General features: G+C 42.2%; 1 protein-coding gene across 5 annotated transcripts in view; it reads right to left on the bottom strand.

Annotated features, from left to right (window-relative positions):
* The window catches only part of YAP1 (Yes1 associated transcriptional regulator), a 134285-nt gene that overhangs the window by 102714 nt on the left and 13430 nt on the right, over positions 1 to 18141 (bottom strand). For all 5 annotated transcript variants that reach the window (XM_063951516.1, XM_063951517.1, XM_063951519.1 and 2 more), the window contains exon 2: positions 3609 to 3859. In XM_063951516.1, the coding sequence (XP_063807586.1) occupies positions 3609 to 3859 (251 nt within the window). The remainder of the gene's footprint in view (positions 1 to 3608; positions 3860 to 18141) is intronic.

Genomic DNA, 18141 nt, shown 5'->3' with positions numbered 1-18141 from the left:
GGCTCCCAGCCACTTGCCAATTAAATCATCAAACCCCAGAAATACCATTGGAAGATGTAATGGATGTTACAAATGCGGCAACTGCAACATATGCAAATTTCTCCATCCAAACAGAAAAAAGTTCTTTAACCACAACAACACAAAGGAGTATACAATAAAAGACTTTCTGAATTGCAACTCCACTATGATTATATATCTACTAGAATGCACCTGTGGTTTGAAGTATGTGGGCAAAACAAAGCGGATCCTTAAGCTACGAATACAGGAACACATCAGAAATATTAAAAATAAAGTCGATAACCATACAGTATCCAGACACTTCACAGAAAAACATAGATCAAACCCTGAAGAAATCAACTTTAAAGCTATTGAATGCGTTAAACTTAATGACAGAGGTGGAGATATATTGAATAAACTCTCCAAAAGGGAGATGTTTTGGATTTATGAACTTCAAACATTGTCGCCACAAGGACTTAACGAAGCTTTCGAAATTGCTCCATTCCTTTAATGCTGCTTATTACTTTTTCAATATACCTGTTCATTCCTTTAGTTTCACAATCATCCTGAGGGAACATAGTCACTTTATCACTCTTTTATTAAGAATAAAAATTGAATATATATATATATATATATATATATATATATTTTTTTTTTTATAATTTAATTATTTTTATATATTTATATTTTTCTCTTTGATGATTAACTGCTATTATCATCTGGACTAATACTATTGTCCTCTTCTTTCCCCTCCTCCCCCCTCACCCCCCCCCCCCTTCTCTTCATTTTTTCAGTCGTAATTTCACAAATCATGAACCACCACAAGGATAACTGAAAAATCAAACCAAAGCTGGTTTTAAATATCCTCCTTTTAATAGATGATGATAAATCTTTTTACAGCTAAAATGCTTCACCGCACTTGTAAATTACATCACAATTACCACAATCATCTTAATTCTTACTCTGCACTTTTTTTCCCTTAAGCAATCTCCTGTTTTCCCACTTCCAAAATGGTGGGGCGTCACTACTATATAAAATTAGCGATGCATTCCACTCGTTTCTAACTCATAGATTCACTAATGTTTTTAAACTGTCAGTATTCACCTTCTTTTTCTTTTTCTATTAATAAACATTATTAGCATAATTCGCGCTGGTGATTTTTAAACACTGGTGGGGACTTTTCCGGACACTTCCGCACACAAGATGGTGGTGCGTTCCACCCATCTTCTCTAGCGGCGGAAGTGACGCATCAAAGATGGCGATGCGTTCCACGGCACATCTAGACGGCGGTGCGTTCCAAATTGCGTTCCACCGCCGCCGGATCTCTTGGACAGAATCTGCCACGTATTCTTTTCACTCTGCACACGAATTGGCACTTATTGCACACATATCTACCTTCTGCTTCATAAATATAGCATACAAATATGTAGCAATACTTCTTTTTGTCTCATACTCTGTGACCACTGTACGCATCACAACAGGAAGTGATGTCAGAGACTAACCATGTGCTACTTCCACTTGAATGGTATAAAATGGGAGCATTATGGATACACTGGTCATATCCCCTTGAAGAAGTCCAGGCTCTTGAACGGACGAAACGCGTTGGGATTATGCTGCTGATGCTGAAATTCCTCTTATGGACAGATAAGCGTTTGAACTTTTAAAACACCTGTACGCATGCATTTTGGCTTTTTTATGTATCGGGACAGTCTGCTGCTGAGTCCCTTTTAGATGGACAGATAAGCCTCATTATATCTTTTATCTTGTACGTTTTTAGTGTAGCCATCTGTATGTCTTGTATATTAAACTGTTGTCTTTTTACGTTTAAAATGTCTGGGCTATCAAATCTATAGAATTGGGAATAAGCATATTCCCTAAACTGATTGCTCTATATTGATATATGACATTTACTCGGTTGAAACAGTACACACTATGTTTTGTTATATTCTTTTTTACATGTGAATCCCAAAATGATCAACCACGGTTGGAAATTTGTGTAAAACCAGATAAGTAACATTGGTTTTAATTATACCCACCTCACTCTGTTCTTTCCCTTGAAAAGTTGTTACATCACTCCTAAGCGCTTATATTTCCCATTTCCTATTTTTCACTAAGTGTATACCATACACACATTCTGTATTATGAGCAGCTACTCTTAAAAGAGATAAGGATTGTTATTCACAACTTTCTAATATTGCACACTGGTACTGAAGCGCCTAGGTCTTCGCTATTCTACTATATCTATATATATATATTTCTCCCCAAATAGCTATAGTGTGCCTTGGGCATTAAGATGTTGATGCATGAGGCAGTGAAAAGGATTTAGAAGTGGACCAGTGGAGAAGTCGCCCATGGCAACCAATTGGCTTCAAGGACGCATTTATCAGGTACATTCTATAAAATGACAGGTAAATGTGGGGTGTAGTATGGTATGCCGGCGGCCGGGCTCCCGGCGACCAGCATACCGGCGCCGGGAGCCCGACCGCCAGCATACCGACAGTGTGGCGAGCGCAAAGGAGCCCCAGGCGGGCTCGCTGCGGGCACGGTGGCGCGCTACGCTATTTATTCTCCCTCCAGGGGGGTCGTGGACCCTCACAAGGGAGAATATCTGTCGGTATGCGGGTGTCGGGATTCCGGCGCCGGTATACTGTGCGCCGGGATCCCGACATTCGGCATACTGAAGACCACCCGTAAATGTGTACTGGATGTTATGGAAAACTTCTCCACTCTTTTTACTGCTTGATACATCAATGGAGGCAATCATTTTGGGGATAAACCAATATTCACAAGGATGTTTCCTATATGGTGCCTCAGTGATGTAAATACTGCTAGTGACAGACCGGCAGCACCTTTATAAACATCATTTGGACAGGGACATATTTACCGTCTGTTTCATGTTATTTATTCTCATTATGATTGACTTACTGTACAGAGTTACGTATTATTAAGAATATAATTAATAATAATACAGGTTGAGTATCCCTTATCCAAAATAAATATATATATATATATATATATATATATATATATATATATATATATACACACACACATATATACACACACATTATATATATATATATATATATATATATATATATATATATATCTCTATATCTCTATATATATCATTGTCTCAGTAGGGGACCCAAAAATGCAGGATTTTGAATTTTGGATAAGGGATATTCAACCTGTAGAAGGTCAACCAGTTCCTAGAACTTATGGCGCCGCATGCTCTAATTGCATTACTAGCAACATGATCACAATTCTAATAAGTGCACTGTCAAGAAAAACATTGGCAAGATTATAAACAAATCCATAAAAGGTAAAACAAAAAACAAAAAAAAACAACAAAAAAACATTTGAAACCATCATGGTAGTAACTACAAGACAAATGTATGCTTATCATTGAAAATAGACATAAAAACACATAAAATGCAATATAAAATTAACAACCTTCAGGGGAAAAAAAAAATGTAAAGGAGGGAGGGAGGGAGGGAGGATAATTCACTGCAAAAATAAAAACCACAACCACACATGCATGTACAGTATGTGGGTAGAGATTATTGCCATGAGAGACTGTACTGAAACTGCATTAGACAGTGACTCACTTCAGAAAATATCTTTGTCCTGATGGAGTTTTTGCCATTTCCCATCCCGGAGGCAGGGGAACGTCATCCGGGATTTCAAAGGAAGACTGCCGATGATGCTGGCCTGGTGGGGCAGGTCCTTGAGCAGAAACCACTCCTTGTGGTGAAAGCGCACCCGGAGAAACCGCGCCAAGCTGCAGGGAGGCTGGGGAGGAGTGAGCGCGTACGTGCTGCGGAGTCAGCGCCCCGGCAGATCCACCGTCTGTGCTGGCCTGTGAGGAGGCAAACGTGGTATTTTTGAAAAACAGCTTCTGGCGGCTCACAAGTCATAATCCCCCCATAATGGAGGCACCCTGACCACCAAGATTTACTCTGGGTTATTAACTCTAGAAACAGCATTCTACCGATTATCCATGCAATTAGAGTGCTAGTCACTTTAAGCCAAGCCAATAAACTAGAATCATTTCAGCATGCAAAACAAGGTGGGGGGAGGGTGTTTAAATCTGGCAGATTGGAGAGCCATGAGCTGGCTACCTAAGGTCTAGGTCGCCAAGGACACATTTTCTTACTAATTTATTTTTATTTAAATTTATTTTTTTTAAACACAGGGGTCTATTTACTAAGTCTTAAAAAGAGATAAAGTGGACGGAGAAAAAGTAACAGCCAATCAGCTCCTAACTGCCATGTTACAGGCTGTGTTTTAAAAAAAAAATATGACGGGTAGGAGCTGGTTGGTTGGTACTTTATCTCCATCCACTTTATCTGTCCAAGGCTTAGTAAATAGACCTCGCAGTTTTGTTGAGGTTTTCAAAAAGTAGTAACAAACATAAGCAATAAAAGAAAGGTTACCGTTTAATCTACACACAAGGACAGACCCTGTGATTAACTCAACTGATCTAGTTGATCAAAACATGAACATTGAAACAGCCAAGGGTTACAAGAGACAGCAGATGAACCAAATGCTGGGGGCTAATCAAACACTGCTGACAGGCGTTCTATGAAGCTAGACGGAGGAATAAGGATCCCCCATCTGTTGTATATTAAGTACTGAAGAGTGTATATTGAGGACATCAGTAAAATATAGAGCACCAAGGGGGAAATGCATCAAGCTTTCTAAAAAGAGTGGAGAAGTGGACAGTTATCAAATACATTCTTCTAATAGGTAGAAGCCGACTGACCTCCCCACAAATAACTTAAATTAGAAGCCAAAAGACGGATATCAAGAGACAGGACACGTATAAAGGCTGGTGGGGTCACACTGCTCAGACCACAGACGTTATAAGACTATACACCTTGCATGAGTCAGTGTTAATGTTGATAAACTATTCAGCAAGGTTTTATAAACCCAGGGTACACATAGTGCAAAGACCCCCATAATAATATAAACACATGCATACCTCCCAACTGTCCCGCTGTCCGTATCTATAATGGTGGCCTGGTGTGTTGCCCACGGGGCCCCAGTGTGGCACACCCTGCACCTAGGACAGATTCCTTGGGACTCCACTATTCTTGATGCCAGTGGCGCCATCATTCTAGTGATGTCTTCAGAAAAATGGTACCAGAACCGGAGAGACCAAAGTCTATAGTACGGAGACAGATAATGGTAACATCTTCTGCGCATGCACCATCTTTCTGTAGACATCACTGGAAAGATGGCACCACTGGTCACAAAAGATGGCGGGCCTCCACTGCACAGGCCCACCTCTTAAAGTGCACCTGTACAAGGCTATGTAAAATGGGCAAATATAAAAAAAAAAAGCTACAATGAAATGCTTTATTCTGACCATTGGAACTGGGGCACAGCAAAGTTAAAAGTTTATCTTGAAATGCAAATAAAAACACCAGCGAACTGCTAAAAATGTGACACACGCAAAACCCTACTGACTAAGGATAATAACTGTGAGGAGGTGTTACCTGAAGAATACACTGCATACTATATTAAAATACCCTTTGACCCTGTCAACCTTAGGACCAAAAGGAAATATAAAGTGTCAGATCCCGGTTACTACCCATCTATACCTCAATGTCAAGATCGTCCAGTGTCCCTAGTGGAAGAAGGAAAAAGTAGGTGTCCGATTCGCTCCCACTTGCTGCAGGGCAAGTCATTTTTTCAGAGGCAGCTAAACAGAGACGGTAACTACATAAATATAACCATGAGATCCCAGATAAGGGGCTTCCAGGTTCCCAATATGATAAATTACGTGGCTGTTAAAGTGCATATACACATTAAGCATACTGGTTCACACCAATCGTAGACCACGTCCAAAGTACAAAAGTCTTGACCAGCCAACAACAATACTTTACTCATTAACCTCGCTCATGCATACAAAAATATGAACATTTCTTCACTTTGAGTTTTCTTATTTCTACTGCAACTCAACATGAAATTTACTTTAACAACTAAAATTGACCTTCAAGTGATAGATAAGAAATCTAATAATAAAAACAACAATATTCATAAATACACATAGGCAAAGGTTCCATAACAACTTCATACATCCCATAAACGGTTGATATTGTGGAGCTCATTTATCAACGAGTGATAAAACTCTTTGCATATGATAAATGGTGCACCAGCCAATCAGCTCCCAACTGTCTTGTGTTCAGCTCCTAACTGTTATGCATTTGAAAAATGACAGTTGGGAGCCGATTGGCTGGAACACCATTTATCATATGCAACAAGTTCTATCACTCGTATTTTCTATTTTCACCCAAAAATACATATGGGATTTACTTTAACCTGCTCCGGCAGATGAAAAAGTATCTACGATAACTGCTGGCTTTCGGGGTTAATTGGATCGCCCTCGTGGGTAAATTACCACGGTTAATAAGATATCATCCAAAGTCAAGGAACAAATACATCTGCATTGATCACAGAAGAAGACATTTCTGCAGTTCATTTATCTGGAAAAGGTTATAAAAGGCAATCACTAAACTATAATAAATCCCCGATGTTACACTATACACAATTTATTTGAAAAAGTATTAAAAAAAAAAAAAGGCAAAAATATATATTTTTCTATTTAATAAGCTACATATTATCCTCTATTTTAGTACTTTAGGTTAGATGGGTTTAGCAGATTTACGCATCTATTTGGCCGCAATCAGCACGAAAAAGAAAATGGACCAAGCGCCAGAACAACAGAATATTGTCCATCTAAAAAGTGACTGATGAGCGGGAGGTCTAAAATCAATTGAATCACCCCCAAAGTAATAGTTGAATGCCCTTGTCCTTACAGTGAAAAAGAATTACAGGTGAAACTCAGAAAATGAGAATATCGTGCAAAGTTAATTTATTTCAGTAATTCAACTTAAAAGGTGAAACTAATATATAGACTCATTACATGCAAAGTGAGATATTTCAAGCCTTTGTTTGTTATAATTTTCATGTTTGTGGCTTACAGCTTAAGAAAACCCCAAATCCAAATCTCAGAAAATTAGAATATTACATAAAATCAATAAAAAAAGAATTTTAAATACAGAAATGTCAGCCCTCTGAAAAGTATAAGCATGCAAATGTACTCAGTACTTGGTTGGTTCCCTTTTGCATGAATTACTGTGTCAATGCGGCGTGGCATGGATTCTATCAGCCTGTGGCACTGCTGAGGTGTTATGGAAGACCAGGATGCTTCAATAGGGGCCTTCAGCTCTTCTGCATTGTTTGGTCTCATGTCTCTCATCTTTCTCTTGGCTATGCCCCATAGATTCTCTATGGGGTTCAGGTCAGGCGAGTGTGGGGGAGCTTCACAAGGAGTGGACTGAGGCTGGAGTTAGTGCTTTAAGAGTCACCACACACAGACGGATCCTGGACGAGGGCTTCAAATGTCGTCTTCCTCTTGTCAAGTCACTTCTGAACAACAAACATCAGAAGCGTCTTACCTGGGCTAAAGAAAAAAAAATGAACTGGTCTGTTGCTCAGTGGCCCAAAGTCCTCTTTTCTGATGAGGGCAAATTTTGCATCTCATTTAGAAGCCAAGGTCCCAGAGTTAGGAGGAAGAATGAAGAGGCACACATTCCAAGATGTTTGTAGTCCAGTGTGAAGTTTCCAGTCTGTGTTGATTTGGGGAGCCATGTCATCTGCTGGTGTTGGTCCACTGTGCTTTATTAAGTCCAGAGTCAATGCAGCCATCTACCAGGACATTTTAGAGCATGTCATGCTTCCTTCAGCAGACAAGCTTTATGGAGATGCTGACTTCATTTTTCAGCAGGACTTGGCACCTGCCCACACTGCCAAAAGTACCAAAACCTGGTTCAATGACAGTGGGATTACTGTGCTGGATTGGCCAGCAAACTCGCCTAACCTGAACCCCATAGAGCACAGGTTCTCAAACTCAGTACTCAGGACCCCACACAGTGCATGTTTTCCAGGTCAACTAGCACCTGCACAGGTGTATTCATAACTCATTGACACATTTTATAAGATCCACAGGTGGAGTGAATTATTTCACTTGTGATTCTGTGAGGACACCTGCAAAACATGCACTGTGTGGGGTCCTGAGGGCCAAATTTGAGAACCTGTGCCCCATAGATAATCTATGGGGCATTGCCAAGAGAAAGATGAGACGGAACAATGCAGAAGAGCTGAAGGCCCCTATTGAAGCATCCTGGTCTTCCATAACACCTCAGCAGTGCCACAGGCTAATAGAATCCATGCCACGCCGCACTGAGGCAGCAATTCATGTAAAAGGGGCCCAAACTGAGTACATATGCATGATTATACTTTTCAGAGGGCAGATATTTCTGTATTTAAATTTAGATTTTGTATTTGGGGTTTTCTTAAGATGTAAACCACAAACATCAAAATTATAACAAATAATGGCTTGAAATATCTCACTTTGCATGTAATGAGTCTATATAATATATTAGTTTCACCTTTTAAGTTGAATTACTGAAATAAATTAACTTTTGCACGATATTCTAATTTTCTGCGTTTCACCTTTAGAAAGTAAAAACACTGAAGACCGTTTCTAATCTCTGAGAAGCAGGTGACCCAAACTAGAGCAAGATGCATCAAGTATGCAATACATGCTGCCTCTATTCACATGCATACCGGCATTTTTTAATACCAGTTTGCAATGATTACTTACCTACCGTGAGAGATCTTTCAATATAAAGTGGTCCCAGGAAAATACTTCCGAGTTTATGACCTGAGAGTACTATTGCACATACACAAGCCACGAAGGGTCAGAAAGACTCACTCTCCAGGGACTTACTGCGTAAAAGAGCCCATAGGCTTCTACAGGCAATGCTTTCCAGATCTAGAGGCATATGGGCACATGGCAGCCACATGGAGTTGCTGTGCCGCAGGTCCCCAGCAGTTACCTCCAATATCTGCTGCAGACCTTTTTAATATATATGTGGCGAGCCATATATATTGCAGTAAACTGGCAAAAATGGCAGTTTTCCGAGGCTCTGCTGTATCTTTACTCATGATGCATCGCACCACAAAACATCTAAAGACCAGACAGTATGGGGATTTAAATTGTTGCAAAGAATCTAATATCCAAGGATCTACAGCCCTCATCAACCCAACTGCACAATCACTGCTTTCCGGAAGGGTAGCTAGGAGAAAGGCCCTTCTTTACAAATACTGCAGTATTGTGCAGGCTAGCAAAGTTGCATCTGAAACAACACATAAGACCGCTGGGTACAATGTCCTCTCTACAGGCAAGACTAAAATGGAGTATGTTTGGTCGTAATGAAGAATAGTATTGGAACTTGGCAAAAACTAATCAAAACATATCACCTCATGAACCCCATACCATCCACCATGCATAGTGGAGCATGGGACCACCCACAGGACCTGGAATACCTCACAATCATTGGGGTCAATTCAATTCAGCAACTTATGAATAGCGCCGGGAATTAGCTCCCGACGCTATTCAATTCAGCTGCTAGTTACCCGCAATTGTCGGGAATTCTTCTCTCATCCCCAGGGGATGAGAGAAGAAACCCGACAAAAGTGCTGCCTCGCGGCCGGCGCGAGGCTGATTCTGGGGAGTTAAGTCGGAGAATGCCCGTTCTCCCGACAATTCAACCTGTTTAGTCGGCGAGAACGGGACATCGCCGACTTAACTGGAGCTGAATTGAATAGCGTCGGGAGCTAATTCCCGGCGCTATTCATAAGTTGCCGAATTGAATTGACCCCATTGAATCCAAATTTATACCTAGGTATTTTACAGAAATATATGAGGCCTTCTGATGGCCAACTGGAACTTGGCCATAAGCACGCAACAGGGCAATGAAATAAAGCACACCAGAAAATCAACAACTGGATGGCTGAAAAAAAAAAAAAAAAAAAAGACTGAGGAGATGTAGCAAACCTTGGAGAGAGATAAAGTACCAACCAATCAGCTACTAAGTGCCATCTTGCAGGCTGTTTGAAAAATGACAGAAGCTGGTTGGTTAGTACGTTACCTATCTTCAAGGTTTGGTACATCTTCCCCTCATTTTTTTTCCAGCTATCCAGTTGTTGATTTTCTGGAGTGCCTGATTTCATCCAAACCTCAATGTTCTGGAATGGCCAAGTCAAAGTCCAGACATCAGCCCCACTGTGGCAGGGTATTAAGAAGGCTGTGCATAAACAAATGCCCTTAAAGATCAATCAACTGAAGCAGCGATATATTTAAAGAGAGCTTACTATCATTTTTACATGACTACCCTCACCTATTTCCAATTACCCCCTCCAAAAGGTGGCTTCACTGGGACTACGGACAATGTCCATGAGGTGTAGGAGAAGAATTTCATCTACAACATCTTGCATCCTGTTTTACATACATATTTGTTAGAATATTGCCTCAGTCAATACAGCAACCCAAGGGACATGAGTCTTGGTCAGGTACCTTAAAATGAATAATCCATGCACTGCGGTTTGCCAAAAACATTATCCTGCCAGTTGGCATAACAGGGAACAGCATGGTCAGAAGAAGACTACAGGGTGTGGTATGGTATGCAGACGTTATCTATATCTGTAACAGAAAAGCAACACTGTCGACGATTTTTCACTATTTAAGCAGTCACCTTAACAGTAAAATGTACTGTCAACACTGATGAGAATATACACTGCTCAAAAAAAATAAAGGGAACACTAAAATAACACATCCTAGATCTGAATGAATGAAATATTCTTATGAAATACTTTGTTCTTTACATAGTTGAATGTGCTGACAACAAAATCACACAAAAATTATCAATGGAAATCAAATTTATTAACCCATGGAGGTCTGGATTTGCAGTCACACTCAAAATTAAAGTGGAAAAACACACTACATGCTGATCCAACTTTGATGTAATGTCCTTAAAACAAGTCAAAATGAGGCTCAGTAGTGTGTGTGGCCTCCACGTGCCTGAATGACCTCCCTACAATGCCTGGGCATGCTCCTGATGAGGTGGCGGATGGTCTCTGAGGGATCTCCTCCCAGACCTGGACTAAAGCATCCACCAACTCCTGGACAGCCTGTGGTGCAACGTAGCGTTGGTGGATGGAGCGAGACATGACGTCCCAGATGTGCTCAATTCGATTCAGGTCTGGGGAACGGGCGGGCCACTCCATAGCATCAATGCCTTCATCTTGCAGGAACTGCTGACACACTCCAGCCACATGAGGTCTAGCATTGTCTTGCATTAGGAGGAACCCAGGGCCAACCGCACCAGCATATGGTCTCACAAGGGGTCTGAGGATCTCATCTCGGTACCTAATGGCAGTCAGGCTACCTCTGGCGAGCACATGGAGGGCTGTGCGGCCCCCCAAAGAAATGCCACCCCACACCATTACTGACCCACTGCCAAACCGGTCATGCTGGAGGATGTGGCAGGCAGCAGAACGTTCTCCTTGGCGTCTACAGACTCTGTCACATGTGCTCAGTGAGAACCTGCTTTCATCTGTGAAGAGCATAGGGTGCCAGTGGTGAATTTGCCAATCTTGGTGTTCTCTGGCAAATGCCAAACGTCCTGCACGGTGTTGGGCTGTAAGCACAACCCCAACCTGTGGATGTCGGGCACTCATACCACCCTCATGGAGTCTGTTTCTGATCGTTTGAGTAGACACATGCACATTTGTGGCTTGCTGGAGGTCATTTTGCAGGGCTCTGGCAGTGATCCTCCTGTTCCTCCTTGCACAAAGGCGGAGGTAGCTGTCCAGCTGCTGGGTTGTTGCCCTCCTACGGCCTCCTCCACGTCTCCTGATGTACTGGCCTGTCTCCTGGTAGCGCCTCCATGCTCTGGAGACTACGCTGACAGACACAGCAAACCTTCTTGCCACAGCTCGCATTGATGTGCCATCCTGGATGAGCTGCACTACCTGAGCCACTTGTGTGGGTTGTAGGGAGGTCATACAGCCACGTGGAGGACACACACACACACTACTGAGCCTCATTTGACTTGTTTTAAGGATATTACATCAAAGTTTGATCAGCATGTAGTGTGTTTTTCCACTTTAATTTTGAGGGTGACTCCAAATCCAGACCTCCATGGGTTAATAAATTTGATTTCCATTGATAATTTTTGTGTGATTTTGATGTCAGCACATTCAACTATGTAAAGAACAAAGTATTTAATAAGAATATTTCATTCATTCAGATCTAGGATGTGTTATTTTAGTGTTCCCTTTATTTTTTTGAGATGTATATGCTGTCTGATAATCTTGATAAAAGTGCCGCCGAGCACTGAAACGTCGATTTAATCCAAGATGACTTTGTAGTCTTCATTTTATTTGTCCGGAGTGCCGCCGAGTGGTGTGTGGATATTGTGGGCCGTTGCAACACGGCCGTCACGGAGGGCACCTGGCAAGTTTCTACACTGGGACAATAGGAGTGCCGGATCTGGTGGATGTATGTATATATATATATATATATATATATATATATATATATATATATATATATATATATATATATATATATATATATATATATAATGGTGTAGAGCTAGGCAACTCTGTGCCTCTATGCCAGTGGTTACCAAACTGGGTGCCCCGGCCCGGGTTGGTCGCCCAGGACCAAACTGAAATTATTTATTGTCAATGTAATAGGCAAAACCAGTGCTGGTGGCTGCCAATCGTAAACTATATAGATAAATTGAAGCAAATCCTGTCCCTCACCACTGAATCTGAGGATGACATACAGATGGGTCCACGGTTATCTTGGCTAGTTTGCTGCACCTAGGCACAACATGGTTTATTGACATAAACCATTCATCTATTGTTCTCAACTGCTATACAATACAGAGAACAATACAGCAGGGCATTAAGTAATTTACAGCAGGGGATTAAATCAGACTGCCCAGTCTCAGTTAATCCTATTAAAGGTCAAGATAAACATGGACCCATCAGTATAAACACAATTTACGTAATTGTATATTTTTTCTGAATTTCTTGGTAAGAAACATTTGGCCTAGGGGAGCCGTGAGAAAATGATGATACTCTAGGGCGCCAATTAAAATAAGTTTGGGAAGCACAGCTCTATGCACTATCACTGGGCCATATAATGCATCCTGTAGATTTGGAATCTCAGAGGAGCAGTGTTACCAAAACCACCTTGTTTAAAAGACCTTTATTTTAGTATGAGTTTAAACATAAATGTTCACAAAACCAAAGCAAACTCTCTGCTAACACAAGGTCTTGTTTAGTATGTTTCCACCAAACATATCCCAGGACACGTAGAGTGTTGGCTTCATGCTGTGCGTGCTCATTCCACCCATGTGCTTTGCAAAGAAGAGCCATCATCTCAAAATCATAATATTGGATAGAAGTCAGTATACAGGAAGAACTGGGATGAACTGGAAGACTCAGAGCAGGAATGAAGTGGAGCACTGGAAAACATTACTTAATTTTTTTTTATGTATACACTTTATTGAGTAGATCACAATGAACAACAGGGATCAAGATAATCAAAATCTCAATAACAAAAAAAAAAAGAACAAAGTAGACATAGGGGTATATGCAATTGCGGTCGAATTCCCGAAAATGTCGAAAAACTGGACTTTTTCGCCAAAAAAAAAAAAAAAAATCGACAATGCAATACAGTACTTTTCGTCAAAAAAACGGACTTTTCAAATTCGACTTTTTGAAATTCGACATTTGACAAATTCGACATTTCTGCAATGGTACAAATGCGGCTTTTCGACAAAAGTATATTCAATTGAAGAATGTAAATTCGACAACAGTGCTATTTGACAGTAAATTTGTCATTTTCAATCTGCCTCACTTTGCTGGCGGAATGTAATAAAAATTTTTAAAAACATGTTTTTTTGTGTTTTTTTTATTGCTAATAGCATATCTATTTATATTAGAAGGGATTAGGTACTTGGTTTGTCTATTTAGGAGGCACAAGTTTTATTTATATATTTTTTAAAATATATATTTTTTTGTTTTTATGGAATGGGTTAAAAACCCGAAAAAAAATTGCGTGGGGTCCCCCCTCCTAAGCATAACCAGCCTCGGGCTCTTTGAGCCGGTCCTGGTTGCCAAAATACGGGGAGGGGGGGGGGGGGGGGGGAATGACAGGGGATCCCCCGGGCTCTGCGCCTGGTCCAAAAAATACGGGGGACAAAAAGAGTAGGGGTACTTGGAGAACCACAAGTACCAGCATGCGGGGGGAAATCGTGCCTGTGGGTACCTGTAGTTCTACTGCAAAACAAAATACACAAATAAAAACAGGACACGCACACCTCGAAAGTACAACTTTATTACATACATGTCGACACACACATACTTACCTATGTTGACACGACGTTCGGTCCACTTGTCCAAGTAGAATCCACGGGGTGTACCTGAAAATAAAATTATACTCACCTAAATCCAGTGTCCAGTGATATTTGTAATCCACGTACTTGGCAAAATAAAAAAACGCATTTACCCGATCCACACGGACTGAAAGGGGTCCCATGTTTACACATGGGACCCCTTTCTCCGAATGCTGAGACCCCCTGTGACTCCCGTCACAGAAGGTCCCTTCAGGCAATCAGGGAGCGCCACGTCCTGGCACTCTGATTCCCTATGAGCGTCTGAGCTGGCGCGCATCGCACAGCACCTACATCAGTTTCAATGGTGGGAACTTTGCGGTCAGCGGTGACCGCAAAGTTCCCACCATTGAAGATAATGGAGGGGGCTGTGCGATGCGCATCTGACAGCTCAGACGCGCATACAGCCAATCAGGAGAGTGTCACAACGTGGCGCTCCCTGATTGCCTGAAGGGACCTTCTGTGACAGCAGTCACGGAGGGTCTCTGCATTCGGGGAAAGGGGTCCCATGTGTAAACATGGGACCCCTTTCAGTCCGTGTGGATCGGGTAAATGCGTTTTTTTGTTTTGCCAAGTACATGGATTACAAATATCACAGGACACTGGATTTAGGTGAGTATATAATTTTATTTTCAGGTACCCCGGATTCTTCGACCTTGGAGACGTGGCAGTCGGCGTGTTAACATAGGTAAGTATGTATGTGTCGGCATGTGTGAAATAAAGTTGTATTTTCGTGGTGTGCGTGTCCTGTTTTTATTTGGGTATTTTTTTTGCAGAAGAACTACAGGTACCAGCGGGCCCGTTTTCCCCCCACATGCTGGTACTTGTGGTTCTCCAAGTACCAGCTTGCGGGGGAGGCTTGCTGGGACTTGTAGTTCTTCTGCAAAAAAATATTTGTTAATTTTTACACATGGCTATCAGCCCCCCATCCGCAGCCCTTGGATGGGGGGGGCAGCCTCGGGCTTCACCCCTGGCCCTTGGGTGGCTGGGGGGGGACCCCTTGATTGAAGGGGTCCCCACTCCTCCAGGGTACCCCGGCCATGGGTGACTAGTTGGGTATTTAATGCCACGGCCGCAGGGAGCGGTATAAAAGTGTCCCCCGGCTGTGGCATTATCTGTCCAGCTAGTGGAGCCCGGTGCTGGTACAAAAAAATACGGGGAATCCCTACTCTTTTTGTCCCCCGTATTTTTTGCACCAGGAACAGGCGCAGAGCCCGGTGCTGGTTGTTAAAATACGGGGAATCCCCTGTTATTTTTTTCCCCGTATTTTGGCAACCAGGACCGGCTCAAAGAGCCCGAGGCTGGTTATGCTTAGGAGGGGGGACCCCACGCAATTTTTTTTCGGGTTTTTTACCGTTTTTTGTACCATCTGAAAAGTCGATTCAAAATCCGTCAATTGGTCCGTTTTTCGACAGCGGGACTGTCGAATCCGTTTTTTATTGAATATGTCGAATTCCGGCACCCGCCGGCCGGAATTCGACGGTCAAATTGTGTCGAATTTAAAAAACGGGCGAAAAATTGCCGCAATTCGCCCAGAATTGCATATACCCCATAGTCCATACCAAAAAAAAAGCTCATGGGGATGCAGTTAATTTGCCGGCTTTTGGGATCCCGGTGGTCATGACACAGACGCCGGAATCCCGACAGCCGAAATATCGGCGCACAGGGGCTATTCCTACTTGTGGGTGTCCATGACACCCATAGAATGGTAATAGAACCTGGCGAGGGCAGCGAGCCACTGAGCATGCAGCGTGGCAAGCCCGCAAGGGGACTCTTTGTGCTCGCCCCGCATACTGGCGGCCGGGATGCCATTGTCTGTATACTGACAGCCAACATCCCGGCCACCATTAAATCATACTGATCCCAACTCATGATCCAGAAGAAAAGAAGAACAAGAAAGGAGAACCTCTGAGGTGGGTCCTTAGAATACGGAGCATGAATAAGTAAATGAGCGGGATGTAGCAAAACTAAAAATGCGGCCAAACCTCAGAAAATGCTATTTCGGGAGGTTTGTCCGCTTACCTTGTAGGTGCCAAGCCCCAAAATGCGACTATTCCAGGGCTTGGATGCGATGGGAAACGTCATGTTCAGATGGTGTTGCCCTATAGAAGCCTATGGGCTTCTTATCACACTTCCCCATTGAGAGGTATCCAATCAGATACCTCCCAGCTCCCCCGCAGCTAATGCGTCACTCGACATATGCGCAGATAGGACTTCTGCGTTTAGGACCTGGAGTCCTATCATCGCAAGAATTGTCCTTTGCGATTTTCTTCATGCATACCTCGTTACTAAACGCCAATATGCATGCAATGAGTGTTGGGATGTATCACATTTATGTGTATATAGTTATATGTTACAATGCAAAAGGGGGAAGGGACATGTTGAGTGGCTAACCAAGGGCTCTATATTTTTTGTCAAATGGTTAGTAAGAATGTTTACGATTGCTAGTCCTATACTTCCATTCGATAAATGCACCAAATTCGGGAGAAAATAGACTGCAAAGATAGAAAAGCGGGTTTCCAGTCCACCGCTATTGGCAAGTTGTGGCAGTAACTATATGGAGCATTAATTTATTTTGGTGCAGAGACAATGTAGGGACGCCCAGAGGGAGAACATACTTCGAATAATATGGAATAGAAATATTAAGTGAACATGTTAGGAGACCGATGATTTTCTTCCAAAGATGTACTGCGATATCTTTGGACAGGACCACCATACATAGAGAAAGGTGCCCTCCATGGCACATCCTCTCAAGCATCTATCCAGCGTGCCGGGATAATTCTACTCTAGCGAGAGGGCACGTAGTACCATTTATATAATAAGTATTCTCCTTGATTCTGACACATATGGAACTAGAGGTGGCATTATCCCAGACCTCGGCCCGCTCCTCATCATCTAAAGTGGTACCCCCCAAGACTTTTCATAAGGATCGCGTAAAGAAGATTCCTCAACAAGCAAAGTATACAAGAGGGAGATTAACCCTTTGGTCAATGCAAGTCTCGTACACAAAGCACCGAAGGTGGACAGGGGTCTACTAGCGTGGAGGTGTTAAATTTTAGAATTAAAGTGTCCGAGTTGTAGAAATTGGAATAAAATCCTAAGAGGAGGAGCTGTGTCTACCTCACTCTGGGAAAATTTGAGGAAAATTAGCATCCTTCGTAATATCCTTTAAGTATTCATAATATTAAGTACAGAAAGCCTCCCTCTAGAATTGCTTAATGTTTTTTACCATGGACAAGAATAAGACCTAGACACGTTTTAAGGACTAGTATCTTACTCCAGAAAACACCTACCAAAGTATTATTTCCCGTCCAATTTGCAGGAGACTGTGGTGAGGTTTGCTACTCTTCATAAGTGGTGGTCCTGACATTACTGTCAGACACTTCGGTAAGATGTAAGATACCTCTTAATTACATGATGAATATTACAGAACAATCAGGTCCATTGGCTACTAAACCGTAAGCCCTGTGACAAGACTGCATATTCACGGAAACTCCAAGCAGGAGATGCATTAAGTTTTGGAGAGTGACAAAGTGGAGAAGATACCCAAAGCACCAATCAGCTTGTCATTTATCTAGCACAGCTTCTGGAATTTAAGTTAGATGCTAATTTGTTGCTTTGGGCAAATACTCCACGATATCACTCCCAAGGCATGAGCCAACTCCCCTCCAGTCTCAAGAAAATGTGCTTCAAGAAAGTGTAGAATAAAATGGAACTGACCATGCTTTGGTGGATGGCTTCAAGCCTATCACTCTATGGCCCCTACAGCGATCCTGAATGCCATAAACACCTACTTTTGGAGAGATTCGGTCGCGGA

Source organism: Pseudophryne corroboree, chromosome 2 (assembly GCF_028390025.1).
Source record: "Pseudophryne corroboree isolate aPseCor3 chromosome 2, aPseCor3.hap2, whole genome shotgun sequence".
NCBI classification, from domain to species: Eukaryota; Metazoa; Chordata; class Amphibia; order Anura; family Myobatrachidae; genus Pseudophryne; species Pseudophryne corroboree.
The sequence above is the reverse complement of the archived record's forward strand: the minus strand, read 5'-3'. Positions and strand labels throughout refer to the sequence as shown.